Genomic DNA, 24,232 nt, shown 5'->3' with positions numbered 1-24,232 from the left:
TGGCGTCTGAACTCTCCTGGTGTGATGGGGCCTTACACACAGCTTTCAGGCATGGTCTATCCGACCGTATTAAGGATGAACTCGCTACTAGAGACTTACCGTCAGGTCTAGACGACCTTATCTCGTTATGTATTAAAGTGGACCTACGCTTCCGTGAAAGGGCTGTAGAACGGAACAAGAGTGCTCCTGCTAAAGTGCCAACTCATCCGTCTTCTTTACCTGCTACCCCGGTGGTCTATTCCAAAGAAGAACCAATGGAGATAAATAGTTTCCGTTTGTCTCCAGGAGAACGTCGACGTCGTCGATTGGCACAGCTCTGCCTGTATTGTGCCGACCCAGCACATCAAATTTCTGCATGCCCAAAGCGTCAGGAAAACTCCTCCTCCTAGCCCATCAAGGAGAGGGTAGGCTAGGAGTAATCAAGTCCTCTCCATCAGCAACCGATTGTGTACTACCAGTTTCTCTACAAGTCGGTCAGCATTTCAAGACTGTCTCTGCACTTCTTGATTCCGGTGCCACTGGCAACTTCGTAACTGCCGAACTGGTCCGCAAGTGGGGGTTGCCCACTGAATGTCTTTCCAAGACTGTCTTCCTTACTGCTGTGGATGGCAGTAGGATTCCTGATGCGACAGCCTCCCGCAGAACTTTGCCACTTACAGTCAGAGTGGGAGTTCTGCACACCGAACTTTTGTCCTTCCTGGTACTACCCAGAGCCACTCATGCTCTGGTCCTGGGCTTATCCTGGCTCCGTCTTCATAATCCTCGCCTTGATTGGAAGACATCCGAAATCCTTTCCTGGGATCCTTCCTGCTCCAGTACCTGTCTCCAAAAGGTACTCTCAGCTCGCCATTCCTCAGCTGATGCAGCAGACCTTCCGCCTCTTCCCTACAGAGAATATTCCGATGTATTCAGCAAGTCTGGCGCTGATATTCTGCCTCCTCACAGACCATGGGATTGTCCTATCGATCTTATTCCAGGCAAAGAACCACCGAGAGGTAGAACCTATCCCCTATCTCTTCCAGAGACTCAGGCCATGACCGACTACATCACAGAAAATCTGGCAAAGGGATTCATTCATCCTTCAACTTCCCCTGCTGGTGCAGGATTCTTCGTGAAGAAAAATGATGGAGGCCTACGTCCATGCATTGATTATCGTGGTCTCAATGACATTACTGTGAAGAACAGATATCCGTTACCCCTCATTACCGAGTTGTTTGACCGTGTCAGTGGTGCAACCATCTTCACTAAACTCGACCTGAGGGGCGCATACAATTTCATCTGCATACGAGAGGGCGACGAGTGGAAGACGGCGTTTAACACCAGAGACGGCCACTATGAGTACCTCGTCATGCCCTTTGGGCTCAGCAATGCCCCAGCCGTATTCCAGCACTATGTCAATGAGATCTTTCTGGACATTCTGTATCGACATGTAGTCGTATATCTCGATGACATCTTAATTTACGCCAATAACATCGAAGAACATCGTTATTGGGTCAAAGAGGTCCTGTCCCGGCTGCGAGCTAATCATCTCTACTGCAAACTGGAGAAGTGTGTCTTCGAGGTGAAGTCTATACCCTTCCTAGGGTACATTGTCTCCGGTTCTGGTCTACAAATGGACCCAGGAAAATTGCAGGCTATTCAAGATTGGCCAATTCCCTCTACGCTGAAAGGTATTCAACGTTTCCTAGGTTTTGCCAATTATTACAGAAAGTTCATCCGTAATTTCTCATCTATTGTGGCACCCATCACTGCCCTGACAAGAAAAGGGTCCAATCCAGCGAAGTGGCTGGCAGAAGCCATCGAAGCCTTCCATCTGTTAAAGCAGAGGTTCACTTCAGCTCCTGTGTTAAGACAACCTGACACCACCTTGCCCTTTATTCTCGAGGTCGACGCCTCCTCCGTGGGCGTTGGGGCAGTCCTCTCGCAGAAAGCGCCCGATGGACATCTTCATTCCTGTGGGTTCTACTCTCATAAGTTCCTGCCTGCAGAGTGTAATTATGCCATCGGTGATCAAGAGCTCCTCGCCATCAAATTGGCATTAGAAGAATGGAGATATCTTCTAGAGGGCGCTGTTCATGAGATCACAATTATCACAGACCACAAGAACCTTCTGTATCTCAAGTCTGCTCAATGCTTAAATCCCCGTCAAGCCAGATGGATGCTTTTCTTTTTCAGGTTCCGTTTCAAGCTGTCATTCTGTCCAGGGACACAAAATCGAAAAGCTGATGCCCTTTCCCGGTCATGGGAGCAATATAGTGAGTCAAAGTCCACGAGTCAACATTTTATTATTGATCCAGTGGCCTTCTCCGCAACAGGAGTAACGAATCTCACGCCCCCTGCAGGGAAAAGATATGTAAAGCCAGCCCTAAGAAAGAAGCTGCTTTGTTGGGCGCATTCTTCAAAATTTGCTGGCCATGCAGGCATTCAGAAAACTTACGATTTTATCACCAGGTCCTACTGGTGGCCGTCCCTCAAACAGGATGTACGGGACTTTGTTTCCTCTTGTGCTAAGTGTGCCCAGCACAAGACCAGCCGTCAGTCTCCTCCTGGGCAATTGATGCCATTGTCAGTGCCACATCGTCCCTGGACGCACATATCTATGGACTTTGTAACTGAGCTTCCAGAGTCTGACAAGTTCACTACCATCTGGGCGATTGTCGACCGGTTCACCAAGATGGCTCACTTCGTTCCCCTCACCGGTCTTCCGTCAGCTTCTAAGCTTTCCCAGCTCTTCGTAAAGGAGATATTCAAGCTTCATGGACTGCCTCTTGAAATCATCTCCGATAGAGGGGTCCAATTCGTAGCCAAATTCTGGCGAAGCCTGTGCTCCCTGCTTCAAATCAAGCTAAAGTTCTCTACAGCCTATCACCCTCAAACAAATGGCCAAACAGAGAGGGTGAATCAAGATCTTGAAGCATTTCTACGCACATATATATCTTCTTCTCAGGATGACTGGGCTCAACTTCTTCCGTGGGCAGAATTCTGCCATAATAACCAATATCACTCTTCATCAAATGTCACTCCATTCCTTGCCAACTATGGGTTTCATCCTCGAGTTCCTGACTTCACTCTGAAACCTGTGTCCCCTGTTCCAGCGGTCGTCACGACCATCCGGCAATTCACAAAATCCTGGAAGCTTATTCGTGCTTCACTCCTGAAAGCTTCAAGCAGGTACAAAAAATTTGCCGACAGGAAACGCAGAGCTGTGCCAGCCCTCCGTCCAGGAGATCATGTCTGGCTGTCAACCAAGAACCTTCGATTGAGAGTGCCGTCTATGAAGTTCGCTCCCCGTTATATTGGTCCATTTCCAGTTGAGCGAGTCGTCAATCCTGTGGCCTACAAGCTCAAGTTGCCGCCTTATTTGAAGTGCCAGCTACATTCCATATTTTGCTGCTCAAGCCGCTGGTTCTCAATCGCTTTCATTCCAAGCTCCCCAAGGCACCTAAAGTTTGCACCCAGCGTGGAACAGAATATGAGGTCAGTAAAATCTTGGACTCTCGCATCCGATATGGTCGTCTGCAATATTTAATCGATTGGAAGGGCTACGGCCCCGAAGAACGATCATGGACCAATGCCATCGATGTCCATGCTCCCAGACTCATCCGAGCGTTCCACTCCAAGTTTCCCCGCAAGCCTAAAAGGTGTCCTGGGGCCACCCTTAAAGGGGGGGTGCTGTCACGATCTGGGTATTAAGACAGGCTATCTTACCGGTTAAGTGCCTCCGCAGGCTCAGCTTGCGGTTCAGATGTCATCCCAGCCGGCGTCCTGTCTGCCGTGCGCCATCATCGCTGTCATCCTCCAGTCCTCTCAGCGCTGCTGAGAACGCAGCTGCGCGGCGCGGCGCGCCGCTCTCCTCACCCACAGTGACAGTGTCCAGTGTACGGCGGTCCGTCTGTCCGCCGCCATTGCTCCCGGCCACAAGCATGGCTTGTACAAACACTCTTTACCGCCATAGCAGACATGGGGGCTGCCATGTTTTTCCCAGTCACATGTTTGCACTATCCAATCCTGATGGTTCTGATCTCCCAGTCATACCTGCCTGGCCAATCCTGGCCATCCAGTGGGTATAAGTATGCTGGGAGCTCTCAGAATCATTGCTAGTGCTTCAGTTGTCTCCAGTGTGTGTTCAGCTGTCCTTGTCTCCATACAAGTGTTTTCCTGCTGGTGTTGTTATCTCCATTTCTGCAGTGTACTCCAGGCATTCCATCTCCTGTGAAGTTCCAGGCATTCCATCTCCTGCGATCCTGCTTCCACAGCCCAGCACTCAAGCCTAGCTCCAGGACTCTGGTCCTTCCGATGTTCCGCCATCGTCTACCATCGATGTTCCGCCATCACTAAATCCGATATTCCGGATTCACAGCTTCCAGTTTCCGTCCATCATTCTGGACCCACAGTCTCCAACTTCATATCCGATATTCCGGATCCGATGTTCCACCATCGATACCATATCATCATCCAGCTGTAAAGTATTGCCATCTACATAGACTGTACTATTCATCGGCATACTTTACTGCTTGTGTTTTACAACCATCTGCTAATAAAACTCGGTTGTATTTTACCATTGACTGTTCATTGGCTTCGGGTGCACTGTCACGCATCATATGCGTAAGAGTCCTCTCCAACCTCCCCGGTTCAGGTACCGGTCCAGGTTCCCACCAGAGGTCTCAGTCTCGTCAACTCAGACCCCTGGTGTGACAATATCAAGACGTAAATAACATATCTGCTGGTGCACTCCAGTCTGTATCTGCATTTGTATTCCTTTTGGTCATTAGGGTTGATAAAGCTATTTCCCAAGGCTAAAAAAGGGCAATTGACGCATCCTTTGCATCTAAAGACTCCTGTTTTTTTTGTAAGCCAGTTGCTTGTTCTGTCAATGGAGCGTGTTCTGTCTGTGACCACCAATTTATCCTTTAGGTTGGGGCCTTCTGTATGCAAACCTGGGCGGAGATGGCAGTATAGGTCCCAATGTGGGGTCGCTGGCTATCAAGTGCCAGTGTTCCTGTATATTCTGTTTGATGTGTTTAGAGGCTATCGTGTATGTACTACAGAAATTTAGCCTGGCTTCTTTAGGTTGTTCTTTCTTTGGTTCTGTGGAGAGTAGGTCATCTCCCTTGAGTAGATTTATCTTCTTCTTTGCTTCATCCACATCTGTTTTCTGGTATCCTCTGTCAAGGAATCTCTTAGTCATTTGCGCTAAGGCTTGCTGCACTTCTTTAGGGTCAGATGTGATCCGTAGTACCAGTAGTAATTGTGAGAACGGGAGTCCTATATATATAGTAAAAATAGAAGCAAGCAGCGGCACTCGGTGGGATTTTCCAACTTGTATTTGCAGGTGACCAAAACCAACATTTCGGGGCTGGCACGCCCCTTTGTCAAGGTGAGGTGAGCACAAAAGTGACAAAATAGTGCTTACCTAAGGGTGAGGGTGACATTCAGCGTTACTCTGTGAAGGCGGGGAGCTCACCGCCGGAAGTCATATGGCCAGAAGTGAGGTGCCGGGCTCTGGACATCCTGTCCGTATCAACGCAGCTTCTGTTGAACCGCAAGCTGCAGTGTCTCCATGGTAACCTATATTAACCTAACAGCAGTGTTTCTCCGGCAGTCACTGAAAACGTCCTGGCTGTAACAACAAAAAATGAAATCAGTTGACATGAAAAGTCGACCTACACAGGCACAATAGGAATTTGCGACCTCAAATTGCAAGTGAAACACTACACCAACAATTTATTAAAGACAGAAGTAAATCGACATTCGATCCACAGTCTCAGAATTCATCCATATCCACATACACCCGTTTATTAGATGCATCAGTCTCACGGTTGACCAGTGCCACTCATCCTACACATAGTAACCTAAGTAAGAGTGAACAGAGGGCGTTGTTCCAGATGAGCAGATACAGCAATGTGGTGTTCCGGGCCGCCGACAAAGGTGGTGGCCTGGTCATCCAAGATTTGACCATTGGTCAGACTTTGCCCGGGCGGGGCAGAGTAGGGTGTGGTTTACCTGATCGCTGGGCTCCAAATATATATGAAGCCCAGCGATTAGTTCTGAATCAGGCCCAAGAACAGAAATGCACTGAATAAAATGGCCCCTGCTACCACCCTTGGGATTGAAACCCAGCCCATTATGTAAGTAGCCTTTATAATGTAAGATTTTCAGCAACGTCTTTCATCTCCTGAAAATCTCTTGCTCTTTGGGGAAAATAGCTCAGTGTGTACGCACTACTTTGGTGACACATATATCTATCAGAGATTTTGGCAAAGTCTTTGGAAATGAAAATCTCCTAGTGTGTATGGGCCTTAATATAGTAAATTAGTTAAAAGCTTGTCAAAATGATGATTTCTGCAATGTACTTTCACTTTGAGCTGTGACAGTTTTTACTTTCACTTTGAGCCGTGACAGTTTTTAGCCCACAAACTCTCCACCCCAGTCCCCGTCTGCTCCTAACTGCAATCTCTGTCTTCACAGCTCCCTCTCTCCATATTCACCAAGTTTGAAATGGGATACGGTCATTGGGTCACCACCAAGTATGTCGGCAAGCATTTGGTCGACACCACTAGGTTGACATGACTATAGGTCGACATGCAGTAAGGTCGACAAAACTTTAGGTCGACATGGTCATTAGGTCGACATGTTTTTTTTTTACTGTTTTTTGAGCTGACATGTGCCGACAGGCAGTAATTAATGCCCTACCATCCACTAGGGTGGGGTGGGAAAATAGAATAGTGTGCCGAGAGTAGCAAGGTGTCCGAAGCATCACGAGCGCAGCGAGCCATTCGAGGGGACCCGGTGGTACGTTTTAGTGTTTATGTTGACTGTGTCAACATAAGGGTAAAAAAAAAACTAAAAAAAATATATATATAATAATAAAAAAAAATGTTGACTTTTTCACTGTCTACCTTACCCATGTTGACCTAATGACCCTGTTGACCTTACCCATGTCGACCTAATGACCCTATCAACCTTACTCCTGTTTACCTAATGACTCTGTCGACCTAACCCATGTCTACCTAGACTCATGTCGACCTAGACACATGTTGACCTAAATGCATGTCGACCTTATGGTGTTGACCTAATGACTGTCTAACAACTTGCTGGTGACAAACTGAATTCACACCCGTTTGAAACAGATCAGTGTCCCTGCAAAAATTGCTTTCACTTTCTATTATGACATTTTTCAGCGCAAAAAGGAGTAATTTAGTCCGTTGAGTGGTCAGTGGCGGTACTTCACCTGATAAAGATGAGGAGTAGTTAGCCTTTTTTATATCTAAAATACTTGGTAACACATAACAGAAATAAACACTTACTCAAAACATATCATCATTCTGGATAAAACAGCAAATTCAGAAAGTCCCTCTGCAATGTGGATGGGGTGAGCATCAGACCTGGACATCAGCCGGATGCGTGACCCTTGCGGTCATGCAGCCCATACCGGAGATCCATTATCTGTGTTTACATAGCACGTGATATTTATCTATACAAAACTGACATTTATTTGCTGCTGAAACCTCATGTATCATGCTTGGACCCAATGCATCAGTCTGGAACCACTTGTATTATTCTAGACTAGAACCGTATATATCATTCTAGAACCAGATGTGAGATATAGCTGCAGTCTCTGCTGCCCCACTTATTATTTAAAGAAGGCTTTCCCAAAGTGATGAAGGATCTGGAATCACAATTGGGAGCTTGGTTTTTCCTTAATAGTCAGTACAAGAGGAATAAACAGTAATCTTTAGAACAATAGAATCTAGCTGGTCTTAACTGGTCCATAAGTTTAGAATGCTTCATATTTGGCAGGTCAGTTCCTTACTTTAATGACATGCCTCTGGATTTCCAAAATATGAGTTCATGAAGTGAGCCAAGGAGAGAATACAGACTATAGGTCAGGGGTTCCCAATCTTTTTTAAATCACGGCACCCTAGGAGTATCAGAATTTTTTCACGGCACCCCTAGGCCAATAAAAAATAATTCAATGGGGTTTATATGCGATTCTTAGGGTCAGTTATGTGGTAAAGGGCAGGATTTGCTTCTGTTTGTACACATTTTATGATTGGCAGCTGCCAGCGTTTTGCTCATAAATAATTAACCATTAATAATTTGAGTTGGTCCTGGACCACCAAACCAGGGCACCCCTGCATGTGTCCCGAGGCACCCCAGGGAGCCACGGCACACAGTTTGGGAACCACTGCTATAGGTACAATATAGGCCAAAATTAGAAAGTAATATCCTCCTATGGGACAGATTTGGTAAAACAGTGCCTGTCAGAGCAGATTATCCTTATTACTGTGAACAGTATCTATTAACCCTTTGAGTGCCAAAATCTCTGTGAGCAATGTCCAAGATATCTGCTAAAAATTGCAGCGTCGCTCACATTTGTTATATAAATCCAAATAAAAAATGTTGTGTAAATAAAGATTATGGGTGAGATTTAATGGGATGAGAGATTCAGAAAGTGAGAGATTTGGTAAGAAATCTCCAGTTTTTTTTAAAGCGGCAATCATGTACACTGCTAATCCAGTTTGATTTTAAAGTGTAAATGATTGCCGCTTTAAAAGAACTGGAGATTTCTCACAAAATCTCTCACTTTCTGAAACTCGGATCCTATTAACTGCTTGGGTGGTACGCCCGGAAATTTTCCAGGCTCAGCTACGCTGCCACAGTGGGCTGTCCCGGAAAATTTCCGGGCATACCACTTTGCATTAGGTGTTTGCAGCAGTGACATAGGCGGCAGGCTCGGTGATGGTTGGCGCTGCTCGGGGGGACTCGGGAGAGTTCAGGCACCAGAGTCCTCCCGAGCCGCCACAAAACATCCCCGAGCGGCAGAGGCCGGAGTGGAGGTGAGGGGGAGAGCGGGGGTGGTGCGGGGAGGAGGCGGCGGCTTCCTAGTATCTGTGGTGGGTTTTGCTGGGGCAGAACAAACCTGCCCTAGTAGGTTTGTCCTGCCCCAGCAAAACCCACCACTCAAGGGGTTAAATCTCACCCTATATTTCCTTTATAAGGTAACCATTACAGGTCATTATTATTAATAAAACTGTTTGCTTGGCAATTTTCACACCTATTTAGACAAATTCACTTGGCACTCAAAGAGTTAAGCCAGTGGTTCCCAAACTTTTTGAATCATGGCACTCTAAAGTATCAGAATATTTTTCACGGCACCCCTAGGCCAAAAGTTGGTTACTGATTTCAGGAAAAATATTAAATTAGTTGTGATTTAAATGTTTGGTACTTATGTATTATCTGGACTCCCATGTTAAATGCACCCCATTTTTTCATACCCCTACTATCCAACTACGCATGGAGTTGATTTTATATAGTGTGGCGAGCGCAGCGAGCCACCGTGCCCGAAGCGTGGTGAGCGCAGCGAGCCCCGCGAGGGGACGCGGTCTCATAAGAAAAACGGGAGTCCAGATATTACATAAGTACCAAATGTTGTTTTCCTTAGGTCAACTTATGTGGTGAGAAACATGATTCACTTCTGTTTACCCACATATTCTTAATTGGAAGCCACAAGCACTGATTTTGCCTATTTTACTGGCCATAAAGAACTTGAATTGGTTCTGGACCTCCAACCTGAGGCACCCCTGCAAGTGCTCCAAGGCACCCCAGGGAGCCTAGGCGCACAGTTTTGGAACCACTGGGTTAAGCAGTTTTTGCCCTTTTTGTACTTTGGCACAACAAAATTTCATCCTGAACAAAACTTTTTTTTAACTTAAAACTGTGAAATATAGTGAATATTAATTCTACCCACAAATGGCTTTCTCCACTGTGTGTAGTTTATGCACATTTGACACCCCCTGCTGCAGGTTCAATCTGTTGGATCTGACCAATCAGAAGCACATCGCGGGTGCTTTTTGGCACCAATGATGTGTTGGACCAATCCAGAGGTGTGTGCCAGTGGTGAAGCACCGCTGGCATACACCTATGTTAAGGGGGCGGGCAGAGTGGGGTATGGGCTTCGGGTGCAGTTTGGGGTCCGGGCTGAGGGTGTAGCGTGGGGTCAGGGCTGTGGGTGCAGCGTCGTATAGAGCGGGCAGTCCTGTCTGGGAAGCGCTGAGCAGACACTGCGGACAGCAGCGGCAGAACAAGAAAAAAAAACTCAAAAGATAGGCCTGCCACTGATTGGCTGAGAGTGCTCTCTCTCAGCCAATCAGCGGTCTCGCTGTCTCGCTACTGATTGGCTGAGAGAGATGTTTGGGGACCTTTAGTCTCATAGGCAGGAGTTTTATGATCTCTCTGCCAGCCTGCAAAACTTCAAAGTGTCCTGCACACTCACCTGATCATCAAAGCTCTCTGGCCTTCATCACAATCTTCACTCCATGACAGGGGCTAGGTGCTAGGGTGTCCGGCGCCCTCCTGCAAACTCTATATTTGCGCCCTCCATCAAATATTCAATAAAGGGACAGCACACATAAATAAAGGGTGTTTAGAGGGGGGACAGATGTGGGGAGAGGGGAACAGTTGATGGGCAGAGACGTATAGGGTGAAAAGATGATGGGCAGGAAAAGGGGGGACAGAAGATGGGTAGAGAGAGGGGGACAGATGCTGGGCAAACAGAGTAGGAGATATGATGGGCAGGGAGAGGGGGGACAGATCCTTGGGAGAGGGGCACAGATCTGCATATGCTGGGCAAAGAGGGGGACAGATGTGGGGAGAGAGGGGCAGATGCTGGGGAGAGATTGGAGGGAAACAGATGCTGGGTAGAGAGATGCTGGTACAGATGAGGAGAGAGGGGGCAGATGGTGGGGAGAAGGGGGCAGATGGTGGGAGAGATGCTGGGCAGAGAGGGATGGGGATGGTGGACAAGTAAAGTGGGGGAGATAATGGGCAGAGCGAGGATGAGAAATTATGGGCAAAGAGAAAGGGGAGAGATGCTGGGCAGAGAGAGGGGGAGAGATGGTGGGCCGGGAGAGGGGGGACAAATGGAGGGCGGATGGATGGTGGGCAGAGGGAGGGGAGACGGATGGTGGGCAGCGACCGGAAGGCAGATACTGGGCACGGAGGGACAAATGATTGGCAGGTAGAGGGGGCAAATACTGGGCAGGGAGAGGGGATAGGTGGTGGCCAGGAGAGGGGACAGGACAGATACTAAGCAGGGAGAGAAAGGCAGATACTGGTCAGGGAGGGGATGGGAGAGATGATGGGCAGAGACAGGGGGAAGGGGGTGTGGTATAATACTCCGGCAGTCGGGATTCCGACAGTCATTAGTCAGACGTCGGAATCCCGACTGCACAGCGTGGGGAGCGCAATGAAGCCCCTTGCGGGCACGGTGGCAAGCTGCGCTCGCCACCTATTTTATTCTCCCTCTATGGGGGTCGTGGACCCCCACAAGGGAGCAGTCGGGATTCCGACGTCGGAGTACTGACTGTCGGAATCCCGACTGTCGGGGAGCCGTCCGGCACCCGGAGGAAGGCAGATACTGGGCAGGGAGGGTGTGGGAAAGATGATGGGCAGCGAGAGAGATGGTGAACAGGAGGGACAGGTGCTGGGCAGGGAGAGGGGGCAGATACAGGGCAGGATGAGGGGGAGAGGTGGTGGGCATGGAGATGGGGCAGATACAGGGCAGGTAGAGGGGGACAGATGATGGACAGGGAGAGGAAGGCAGATCCTGAGAATAGAGGGGGTGGGACAGATGATGGACAGGGAGAGGAAGGCAGATCCTGAGAATAGAGGGGGTGGGACAGATGATGGACAGGGAGAGGAAGGCAGATCCTGATAATACAGGGGGTGGGACAGATGATGGACAGGGAGAGGAAGGCAGATCCTGAGAATAGAGGGTGTGGGACAGATGATGGACAGGGAGAGGAAGGCAGATCCTGAGAATACAGGGGGTGGGACAGATGATGGGCAGAGATAGAAAGAAAGGAAGATGGAGAATCTGCAGGGAGAGGCAGGAGCTACAGAGAAGGCAGAGTGTATACTTACAGATGAAGCCATGGCATGCTGTGAGATCCATTCCTTGGTGTTTCAGGGATCAAAGGAGCATGTGATATGCTCCTCCAATCAGGGGCTCCTTTAATCAGCATGTGCCGAGCTCCTCCAATCAGAGCTCGGCACATGCTGTCCTGACTCCTGACCCATGATGCTTATGAGGGGTGGGTCTCTGCACCACAGTGAGGGAGGTGCAGGTCAGGGACTTCCCCTGCTGCTACTTTCTACATCAGCTGAGAATTCGATGTAAGTCCTGCAGCTGCACACAGTGGTAGAGTCGCAGAGCAGGCAGAGCACAGCGCCTACATAGTCTGGCGCCTCCCTGCTTTGCAGGCTCTGCAGAGTGGGCAGCGCCGGCCCTGCTCCATGACCTCTGTCCTCCCACCGAATCTATTCACATTAAACATCCCGCCCTGCCCCCCCTATGGGCAGAGTCCTCCGCTAACTTGGTACTCAACCTGCACTATACATATCACCCACACATCCTTAGGGTTCAAAAGTGATGAGAGTGATAAACAATCAGCCAATCAGCCTGTCATTTTTTAAACCCAGCCTGTGACATGGCAGGTAGGAGCTGATTGGCTGGTTGTTTATCACTCTCCATTTTATCACTTTTGAAGCTTGATACATCTGGCCCTTACTCACTCAACAGCCCTGACCCTGCCTCTCAGGCTGCTCAGGGAATTGGACCACTGTTTGCTATTGCTGTGATCGGTCTCTCAGGTGTATACTAGAGATATATACCATATTTTTAGTATTAGTTTTAGAGGATGAAAACAGGAAAAAAAATATTTTGAACCGAATAGTGTAATAAAATATTTAATACTGTATGACCGCTCCCCCCCCTCCCCTTGTACTTGTATGCCCGCTCCCCCCCTCCCCTGGTACTTGTATGCCCGCTGCCCGTTCCCCCCCATCCCCTGGTACTTGAATGCCCACTGCTCGCTACCCCCCGGTACTTGTCAGCTCACAGAGGCCCAGGCAGCGGGGATCATGCAGTGTGCTGTGGGGTCCGTTCGGCGAATGGGAAATCTTCTGCGGGGTCCCTGCATCAGATGGGAACTAGTAGCGCTACTCGTTCCCATCTGCCGCAGGGACCCCGCCGATGATTTCCCATTCGCCGAGCAGACCCCACAGAACACTGCATGATCCCCGCTGCCTGGACCTTTGTGAGCTGACATGTACCAGGGGAGGGGGGGAGCAGGCAGCGGGTACACAAGTACCAGGGGAGGGGGGGGGGGGGGGAGCGGGTTCTGCTGCGGCTCCTGAGATGCTGGTGCGGAAGCAGCATCCAGGACCTGGAGCTTTTTGCAGTATTCGCTCCATAAGACGCACATACTTTTCCCCCCACTTTTTTTGAGTAAAAAAGTGCGTCCTATGGTGCGAAAAATACGGTAACTAATTTTTCTTTCCTTCCTGTGTACTGTCTGTTTGATATCATTGGATTATTTGTGTGATTATTGTGTGCTCCCTGGACGGCGCTACTGACAGGTCTTTGCACCGTATAATAATAACCTTTCTGTATTTTGTCATTTTGGATTTCAGGAAATTGAAGACAATGACTCAGATATAGAAGAGGTTTCCTTCTCTGCCGCACCATCCAATGTGAACCGCAGGTAGGCCATAGACAATTGATTGATTGACTGTTTCTTGTATAGCACCAGCGTATTACATTGTGCTTTACAACTGAAAAACAGTATTAAACCAACACTAGGTAATAACAGATAGACCAAGTAGGATTATTTACTATGAGTACTATACTGTACAAAGCTCAGATTTATATATTGTCCAACCTTTGGCCAAAAATAAATAAATGCTATAATAACGTATTGGGAACACTGGGATTACACGGTGCTTTATGCATGGAAGGTCTATGACAATGCTTTCATGTGTGTGGGTTTCCTTTCCAGACCTATTGAACACCATGTCCGAGACCCACCACATAGTCCTGGCTTCCTAACGTGATGTGATGGTTACATAACATACTTTCCATTTCCCCATAAACCCCCTGGTGGTGCCTGTGTCTGTGTATGGGATCAGTATGAAATCCTGGCGGTCGAAATACCAATGCCGGAATCCCGAACGCCGCAATGCCACACAGCGGGCCCGGTGCCTTGCTACGCTCGGCACACCATTTTTCTCTCCCTCTATGGGTGTCGACACCCATAGAGGGACAAAGTGCCGGCATTGCGGCGGTCGGGTTTCCGGCGTCAGTATTTCCACCATCGGGATTCCGACTGCTGGGATTTTGACCACATCTCCTGTGTACTACCAGCCTCCCAACCACTATTATATACCGTCATATGAACAGGCTATGTCCTAAGGCATCTCACGGGTTATTTACTAATATGGAAGTTCTGTTCCCATGGGATGTTGCCAACCAATTAGAATCTTATTCTTATTTATTTAGCACCCTCTAGAACAGGGAAGGGCAACAAGCGGCCCTCCAGATGTTAATGAACTACACATCCCAGCATGCCGTGCATCAGTTTCACCTTGGCCAAATAGCAAAAATAAGGCAAGGCATGCTGGGGTGTATAGTTCATCAACATCTAGAGGGCCGCTTGTTGCCCACCCCTACTCTAGAAGATAATAGATTAGAATGTGATTTGTTGCCCATAGCAACATCCCATCTGGAATAGAACTCTCATCTTAGTAAATAAACCCCCTCATGTCTGATAAATGGTCTGTTACAGATGTAGCCGGTGTCATTTTTGCAGGGGCTGCCAATTCTATTGCCAGCCCCCGCCAACTCCCACCAGGAGAGACCCCGCCACTGCCGACAGTCCCCCTCGCTGCCCCGATCCCCCTCCCCAACCCTGCCCATCTCCCTGAAGCGGAGATGGGCAGGGTCCTGCTTCCCAGCCACCGAGAGACTGGGACGAGCTTGAGACGCACGCGCGTCCCAGTCTGATGTAGTCCCTCTCCGCCAGCTCTTGCCAGCGGGGACGGTCTGGAGAGAGCCAGACAATAGTGAGAGGGGCTCCATCTGTATGTAGCTACTTTGGAAGATGTTCTAGAATAATGTCCACACAGGACAGCGTCTGTCTGCAGGGATCTGTGTGTTGTCTCTAGAGATGTGCCGATTCAATTTTACTTGATTCTCAAATCTGGGTCTTATTGGCTGTTACATATTTTGGCTAGCCAATAAATCCGAGTTAAACCGAACCCACAAATCTCTATTTGTCTCATATGAAAATTGCCCCGAAAGACAGCAATCCCTCTATAAGAGATTAGTCTCAATCCCCCACAACATTGTTCCATCCTGACAGGTTACCCACATTTTGAAAACATCTCAGTACACTGTTCCTCCGATGACTATACAGTTGCTTCCAATTTCAATGCAATTATAATCCCACAAGGGAGATTGTGTGGAACATTGGAGACTACACACCTGAGGTATCCAATAGGTGCAGATCTATCCTCCTGAAATATAAAGTGCGGACCTTTATGCTTAAACACCAGAGTTCCAATTTTGATGTATATGTGTTTTTAAAGAGATACACCTCTTTATTATTATAATTTTTAAATATAATTATGTATATGTAATTTTCTTCATTATATGTTGTGTCTAATATTTTTTAATGGTTAAATATGTTTTTTTAATAAATTGGCTTTAGATTTTGTAGCGCTCTCTTCTTAGTAAATATTTATATACCCCTGCAATGCTGACAGTCTTCCGCACCCACCCTTTCTGGCGGGTCTGTGGGGACCAAATGATGCATATTGTAATACTGGCATGGCCCAGCAGGGAACCAAGAAGACGTGTTTGCTCAGGCCACTCCCCCAGTGCGGGACATTACCATATGCCCCACCTCCATCACACCCCTTTTACATCCCACCGGTGCTCCCCCCCCCCTTTTTCCAAAAAATAGTATGGTGTAGCTGCACAGATCCTTATAGCCCACAGTACTGCACCAACCTACCATATACTTTATCACAGCTATTTAATCATTTGAGTGCCAACATCTCTGAGAGAGATGTGCAAAATATCCTTTAAAAATACCAGTGTCACTCACATTTGTTATATAGATTAAAATAAAAATGTTGAGTGAAAAAAGATTGGGCGAAATATAATAGGGTGCGATTTTTAGACTTTTGCGATTTTTGGTCATAATCGGCCAAAATCGCATTTTTTCTTAAAATCGCACATGTAATAGGGTGCGAGTCGCGGGAAAAATCAAATTTTTTCCCGCGAATGCGCACATTTTAAAGATGCGATTTTCAGTCACACTGAAAATCGCATCCAGATGTTTTCCCATTGTAAACTATAGAACTTGCATATGTAATAGGATGCGAGTTCTAAAGTCGCATATGGGACCTTACCAAAACCCGCAAAAAAAATAGACCAGCTTCTTGCTGGCGATTTTTACAGAACCATGCACAAATCTTTGTGATCTGTGCATGGTTCTGTCCAAAAAAAGGCTAAAAGTTAAAGTTAAAAAAAAAAACGGTGTGCGGTCCCCCTCCTAAGCATAACCAGCCCCGGGCTCAAAAAGCCGGTGCTGGTATCATAAAATCAGAGGGACAAACAAATAGGGGTTCCCTTGATTTAATGAAACCAGCACCAGGCTCAAGGTCCAGCGCTGGTTCCCAAAATACGGAGGACAAAATGACTAGGGGTCCCCCGTATTTTAAGAACCAGCATCAGACCCAACCAGCCAGCAGGGTAATGCCACAGCCGGGGGACACTTATTATATAAGGTCCCGCGGCCAAAGCATTATCCCCGTGGCTGGTCAGCATGGGTAGGGGTCCTGGGGAAGTGGGGACCCCCCCAATGAAGGGGTCCCCCCCTCCAGGACTTACCAGCCCATGCTGAAAGTCCGGGGCTGTCCCCGATGCCCCTGGGCGGTGGGCATCGGGCTGATGCAAAGTGTAAAAAAAAGAATAAAAACTATTGTTTTCTACTGTAGAACTATGAGTCCCAGCAAGCCTACCCCACATGCTGGGACTTGGAGAGAAAGTCGGCTCCTGATTGGCCGCTAGACGGCCAATAGAATCATTCTGAGAAGAGGCGCGGAAGATGAAACATCTCTGCGCCTCTTCAGTCCGTGAGCGGGTACCAGCAGAGAGCAGCGCGTCTGCCGGAGAAGATGCCGAGGTCGTCGCCGGGGACCAGGTGAGTAGGATTTCCTTCCTTAGGTACCCCTTTTGGACTACTTCGGATCCTGGACCCCGGAGACATCAGCCCTGGAGCCCAGGACCCCGGACCAGCCCCGGAACCAGGACCAAGGCCCCGAAACCGGACTCTTCTGCCCTGGAGCCCCGGACCCCGGACCAGCCCCGGAACCAGGACCAAGGTCCCGGAACCGGACTCTTCTGCCCTGGAGCCCAGGACCCCGGACCCAGGATCCAGGAACCGACCTACGGGCTCAAGGTAGGTAAGTATCAGTATGTGTGTGTTATGTATGTATTAAACTTTTATTTTTCAGGGTGTCAGTGTGTTTTATTTAACTATTTTTTGTACTGTAGAACTACAAGTGCCAGCGGGCCCTTTAATGCCCCGCATGCTGGGACTTGTGGTTCTCCAAGTCCCAGCATGCGGGGTAGGCTTGCTGCTCATAGTTCTACAGTAGAAAACAATAGTTTTTATTCTTTTTTTTACACTTTGCATCAGCCCGATGCCCACCGCCCAGGGGCATCGGGGACAGCCCCGGACTTTCAGCATGGGCTGGTAAGTCCTGGAGGCGGGGACCCCTTCATTGGGGGGGTCCCCACTTCCCCAGGACCCCTGCCCATGCTGACCAGCCTCGGGGATAATGCTTTGGCCGCGGGACCTTATATAATAAGTGTCCCCCGGCTGTGACATTACCCTGCTGGCTGGTTGGGTCTGGTGCTGGTTCTTAAAATACGGGGGACCCCTAGTCATTTTGTCCCCCGTATTTTGGGAACCAGCGCTGGACCTTGAGCCTGGTGCTGGTTTCATTAAATCAAGGGAACCCCTATTTGTTTGTCCCTCTGATTTTATGATACCAGCATCGGCTTTTTGAGCCCGGAACTGGTTATGCTTAGGAGGGGGACCGCACGCCGTTTTTTTTTCTTGTTTTTTTCAACACAGCGCACTGTAGTGAAAATGTGCCGATTTTCATGACTGAAAATTGCACATTTTCAGTACTTAAAAAGCGCCCGAAATCGCACCATATCGCACTTTTTTGCCGCAAATTCGCATCTCATTACATATGCGAATTCGCGGCAAAAAACGCGATTTTTAAAGGTGCGATTTTTTTCTTACGGAAAAAATCGCACCGTATTACATTTCGCCCCTTGTTTCCTATACAAGGCAAACATTACAGGTCATTATGATGGAGAGAAATGTTTGTTTGGCAATTTTACACCTATTTTGACAAATTCACTTGGCACTCAAAGGGTTAACACATGAATATGGGTCAGACCAGTACAGTAGTACAATGGGAAATTGACATTAGTGGGAAATAACACATCAGACACTGATTGGCTTGTCTTGCTTTTTATTGTTCACAACAGATTCATATAGAGGCCGCTCAGCGACCAAATTACTCCATAGAAAGTGAGAGCAAAATTATGTTTCAAACTTGCTGGATATGGAGAGAGGGAGTTGTGAAGACAGAGATTGGGGGTAGGGGTATTACCTGTCAACAGGACAGGCTTGGGTAGGGGGATTAGCTGTCAACGGGACAGGCTTGGGTAGGGGGAATAGTCGTCAACGGGACTGGCTTGGGTAGGGGGAATAGCCGTCAACGGGACTGGCTTGGGGGAATAGCCGTCAACGGGACTGGCTTTAACAGTTGCACAAACTCATAATGATCAAGTTTGATGCAATAAACTGACACAAGTCAAATCAATTAAACTTTTCAACCCTCGGCATTCATTCCTCCTCCTCCTGCCACTCCTGCCATAGGAAGCCAACATCAATACGTGTCTTGTAGATGACCGTCCTATAAAAATAAACTTTGATCAGTGACTGTTATTGTAAAGACACAAACGTTTGCCATGTACAAGTCCTCTCATTATTCCCTGGCCTGCTGCTATCTAGCGCCTGCACATGTTAGTGGCCCTTACTGACTACTTTTCTCTGTGTGATTCCTCTTTGGACCAATAAGAGCGCTGATACTGTGGGTGTGACATGACAAGGACGGCCCCATATAGGAAGCCCAGTGTACAGTGATGTGAGATCCCTCTAATGGGGCTACACACCCAGAGATTTTGGTCTATTTTCTAAGTGATCTGACTAGATTGCCTAGAAATGAAGCACACATCGCTGTATGTAGGACCCATAGTGATAGTGATGTGTGACCCCGTGCGTCGCTCTCGCTGGGAGATATAGATACTACATGCAGTAATAATCTAGTCCTCACCTGTGTTCTCTCTTTTGAGAACGTGGGCAGTGACAGATCGCTCAACGCAGAGCGCTGGTGCAGTCCTGAGCGCTGTGTGCTGAGCGCTGTGCGCTGAGCGATCTAGCATCATTCAGATCACTGATAATATCGCTACGTATATAATTTACATGACTTCATTTCTCCTGTAGCATTGCTCTTCTTATATTGTTACACTCATTAGTATCATGATATATACATGTATGTCATACAAGTAGAATACCAGCTCATCAGCGCTCTGTGTGGTAGAACTTGTGTAGCAGCCCCAGCTGCAGCAGATATGGAGATAACGTTTCTACATCACGACATGTGTGTAAGACAAGAGACCTAAAATCCACCCCAGAGACCAGAGCAGGGAGGACGCGAGTATTGTGCCGGCAACCTACCTGCGCGAGGAGTCACTGGTGGTATCTGAGCTTTCTGAGGAGGAATCAGAGGATTCAGAGCTGGTGCTGCAGGTGTCTGATGAGGATGATGACCGGTCCGTCAGGTTATAATAGCCACTGCTGCTGCTATTGGAGATGTCATAAGATGATACGGTGTCATCCGTCATCATGGACACTGGGGACTCCTCACACCTCTGCAACTCACTCTTGCAGGCTATAAAATGATAGACAGAAGTTGCTATGGACAACATCAGCTCGTTATTATAGTAAATGTACCCCATGCTGTTTATTGGCTATATCTAACAGGTTGCGAGTTCTGTTCGGAGGCGCAATCTCCTCTGTAGATATAAAGCAGAATAATGTATAAGGCAGAATCAGGCTGGTGAGATAACAAGCTCCTGTCCCCTCACAGATCTCCCAGCCTATTACATACATACTAGTTACCAGCCTGTCACATAACTCCTAGCCTATTACATACATACTAGTTACCAGCCTGTCACATAACTCCCAGCCTATTACATATATACTAGTTACCAGCCTGTAACATAACTCCCTGCCTATTACATATATACTAGTTACCTGCCTGTCACAGAACTCCCAGCCTATTACATATATACTAGTTACCTGCCAGTCACAGAAGTCCCAGCCTATTACATATATACTAGTTACCAGCCTGTCACATAACTCCTAGCCTATTACATATATACTCGTTACCTGCCTGTCACAGAACTCCTAGCCTATTACATATATACTAGTTACCAGCCTGTCACAGAACTCCCAGCCTATTACATATATACTAGTTACCAGCCTGTCACAGAACTCCCAGCCTATTACATATATACTAGTTACCAGCCTGTCACAGAACTCCCAGCCTATTACATATATACTAGTTACCTGCCTGTCACAGAACTCCCAGCCTATTACATATATACTAGTTACCAGCCTGTCACATAACTCCTAGCCTATTACATATATACTAGTTACCAGCCTGTAACATAACTCCCTGCCTATTACATATAAACTAGTTACCTGCCTGTCACAGAACTCCTAGCCTATTACATATATACTAGTTACCAGCCTGTCACATAACTCCTAGCCTATTACATATATACTCGTTACCTGCCTGTCACAGAACTCCTAGCCTATTACATATATACTAGTTACCTGCCTGTCACAGAACTCCCAGCCTATTACATATATACTAGTTACCAGCCTGTCACAGAACTCCCAGCCTATTACATATATACTAGTTACCTGCCTGTCACAGAACTCCCAGCCTATTACATATATACTAGTTACCAGCCTGTCACAGAACTCCCAGCCTATTACATATATACTAGTTACCTGCCTGTCACAGAACTCCCAGCCTATTACATATATACTAGTTACCTGCCTGTCACAGAACTCCCAGCCTATTACATATATACTAGTTACCAGCCTGTCACAGAACTCCCAGCCTATTACATATATACTAGTTACCTACCTGTCACAGAACTCCCAGCCTATTACATATATACTAGTTACCTGCCTGTCACATAACTCCCAGCTTATTACAAATATACTAGTTACCAGCCTGTCACAGAACTCCCAGCCTATTACATATATACTAGTTACCAGCCTGTCACAGAACTCCCAGCCTATTACATATATACTAGTTACCTGCCTGTCACAGAACTCCCAGCCTATTACATATATACTAGTTATCAGCCTGTCACATAACTCCCTGCCTATTACATATATACTAGTTACCAGCCTGTCACAGAACTCCCAGCTTATTACATATATATATACTAGTTACCTGCCTGTCACAGATCTTGCAGCCTATTACATATATACTAGTTACCAGCCTGTCACAGAACTCCCAGCTTATTATATATATATATATATATATATATATATATATATATATATATATATATATATATATATACTAGTTACCTGCCTGTCACAGATCTCACAGCCTATTACATATACTAGTTACCAGCCTGTCACAGAACTCCCAGCCTGTTACATATATACTAGTTACCTGCCTGTCACAGAACTCCCAGCCTATTACATATACTGTATATTAGTTACCTGCCTGTCACATAACTCCCAGCTTATCACATATATACTAGTTACCTGCATGTCACAGAACTCCCAGCTTATTACAAATATACTAGTTACCAGCCTGTCACAGATCTCCCAGCCTATTACACATATACTAGTTACCAGCCTGTCACAGAACTCCCAGCCTGTTACATATATACTAGTTACCAGCCTGTCACAGAACTCCCAGCCTATTACATATATACTAGTTACCAGCCTGTCACAGAACTCCCAGCCTATTACATATACTGTATACTATTTACCTGCCTGTCACAGAACTCCCAGCTTATCACATATATACTAGTTACCAGTCTGGCACAGAACTCCCAGCTTATCACTATATACTAGTTACCTGTCTGTCACAGAACTCCCAGCTTATCACATATATACTAGTTACCTGCCTGTCACAGAACTCCCAGCTTATCACATATATACTAGTTATGCCTCTGCACCTGGGGTAAGCTTACCTTCACTGATCAGGTACTCCATGATCTCAGCCACGACTGCTGCCGCGTCATCTGTGACCAGAGTAGTATCCGGCTCAGTGGGGCATTCCACAGACACCTTAGACACGGGGGTCTGCTCGCTGGTGGGGGGCTGCACACTGGTGGGGTGCTTTGCCGCTCCCTTCTTAAGCCTCGCAGACTTGCTTGGCTGTAAGGAGCAGAGGAAGAGACATCATGAGCTGTGACTACATAACTCTCCGCAGTGAAAGCACTTTCTACCATGGAAGCAATAGAACAGATCAGGTCAATGGAGCCAGCTGTAACTGGCAAATTTATATAAATAGACACCATTGATATATGCACCCTCGATAAAGGGAAACCATCGGGTTTACCCCATCAATAAAGGGAAACCATCGGGTCTAACCCATCAAAAAATTCTACATCAGCCATAAACCATCGATGACTATTAATCGATCGCCATCCCTGCTCTTATTTTATGATTGACAACACCTTTCTTAGCAAGTAACCAGTTCAACACAGGTGACAGCAATCCTAATATCAGAGGGAATCCCAGGAATGGGACATGTTGGTAGGTATGTATGCATGAGTAATAATATCAGAGGAAAGCCCAGGAATGGGACATGTTGGTAGGTATGTATGCACGAATAATGCTATCAGAAAGAAGCCCAGAAATGGAACATGTTGGTAGGTATGTATGCATGAGTAATAATATCAGAGTGAAGCCCAGGAATGGGACATGTTGATATGTATGTATGCATGAATAATAATATCAGAGGGAAGCCCAGGAATGGGACATGTTGGTAGGTATGTATGCACGAATAATGCTATCAGAAAGAAGCCCAGAAATGGAACATGTTGGTAGGTATGTATGCATGAGTAATAATATCAGAGTGAAGCCCAGGAATGGGACATGTTGATATGTATGTATGCACGAGTAATAATATCAGAGGGAAGCCCAGGAATGGGACATGTTGGTAGGTATGTATGCACGAGTAATAATATCAGAGGGAAGCCCAGGAATGGGACACATTTGTAGGTATGTACGCACGAGTAATAATATAAGAGGGAAGCCCAGGAATGGGACATGTTGGTAGGTATGTATGCATGAGTAATAATATCAGTGATAAGCCCAGGAATAGGACATGTTGGTAGGTATGTATGTACGAGTAATAATATTAGAGGGAAGCCCAGGAATAGGACATGTTGGTAGGTATGTATGCACAAGTAATAGTATCAGAGGGAAGCCCAGGAATGGGACATGTTGGTAGGTATGTATGCACAAGTAATAGTATCAGAGGGAAGCCCAGGAATGGGACATGTTGGTAGGTATGTATGCACGAGTAATAATATCAGAGGGAAGCCCAGGAATGGGATATGTTGGTAGGTATGTACGCACGAGTAATAATATCAGAGGGAAGCCCAGGAATAGGACATGTTGGTAGGTATGTCTGCACGAGTAATAATATCAGAGATAAGCCCAGGAATGGGACATGTTGGTAGGTATGTATACACAAGTAATAATATCAGAGGGAAGCACAGGAATGGGACATGTTGGTAGGTATTTATGCACAAGTAATAATATCAGAGGGAAGCCCAGGAATGGGACATGTTGGTAGGTATGTATGCACGAGTAATAATATCAGTGATAAGCCCAGGAATAGGACATGTTGGTAGGTATGTATGTACGAGTAATAATATTAGAGGGAAGCCCAGGAATAGGACATGTTGGTAGGTATGTATGCACAAGTAATAGTATCAGAGAGAAGCCCAGGAATGGGACATGTTGGTAGGTATGTATGCACAAGTAATAGTATCAGAGGGAAGCCCAGGAATGGGACATGTTGGTAGGTATGTATGCACGAGTAATAATATCAGAGGGAAGCCCAGGAATGGGATATGTTGGTAGGTATGTACGCACGAGTAATAATATCAGAGGGAAGCCCAGGAATAGGACATGTTGGTAGGTATGTCTGCACGAGTAATAATATCAGAGATAAGCCCAGGAAT

The 24,232-nt window shown here is 47.0% G+C and overlaps 1 protein-coding gene and 1 long non-coding RNA gene across 2 annotated transcripts; both read right to left on the bottom strand.

The window, feature by feature from the left end:
* Window positions 1-7,121: 7,121 nt before the first annotated feature.
* On the bottom strand, window positions 7,122-11,971 carry LOC146059100 (uncharacterized). The gene is made up of 3 exons (XR_014470149.1): window positions 11,926-11,971; window positions 10,277-10,378; window positions 7,122-7,231 (listed from the first exon to the last, which is right to left on the bottom strand). It is a non-coding gene; the product is annotated as an uncharacterized LOC146059100 (long non-coding RNA).
* A 6,462-nt stretch (window positions 11,972-18,433) lies between these two features.
* On the bottom strand, window positions 18,434-22,458 carry LOC146059099 (uncharacterized). The gene is made up of 3 exons (XM_083171221.1): window positions 22,226-22,458; window positions 19,671-19,884; window positions 18,434-18,846 (listed from the first exon to the last, which is right to left on the bottom strand). Exons 1-3 carry the CDS (start codon window positions 22,245-22,247, stop codon window positions 18,777-18,779), a joined length of 306 nt encoding a protein of 101 aa, XP_083027347.1. The 5' UTR covers window positions 22,248-22,458; the 3' UTR covers window positions 18,434-18,776.
* Between the last annotated feature and the right edge of the window lie 1,774 nt (window positions 22,459-24,232).

This window comes from Crinia signifera, chromosome 2 (assembly GCF_055691185.1).
Source record: "Crinia signifera chromosome 2, ASM5569118v1, whole genome shotgun sequence".
Lineage (NCBI taxonomy): Eukaryota > Metazoa > Chordata > Amphibia > Anura > Myobatrachidae > Crinia > Crinia signifera.
The sequence above is the reverse complement of the archived record's forward strand: the minus strand, read 5'-3'. Positions and strand labels throughout refer to the sequence as shown.

Coding starts and splice junctions, on each gene's coding strand:
- LOC146059099 (XM_083171221.1), bottom strand. CDS start 22,247: ATGGAGTACCTGATCAGTGAAG. Junction 19,885..22,225: donor GGAGTACCTGATCAGTGAAG/GTAAGCTTACCC, acceptor ATCATTTTATAG/CCTGCAAGAGTGAGTTGCAG. Junction 18,847..19,670: donor ACCAGTGACTCCTCGCGCAG/GTAGGTTGCCGG, acceptor TTATTTTTATAG/GACGGTCATCTACAAGACAC.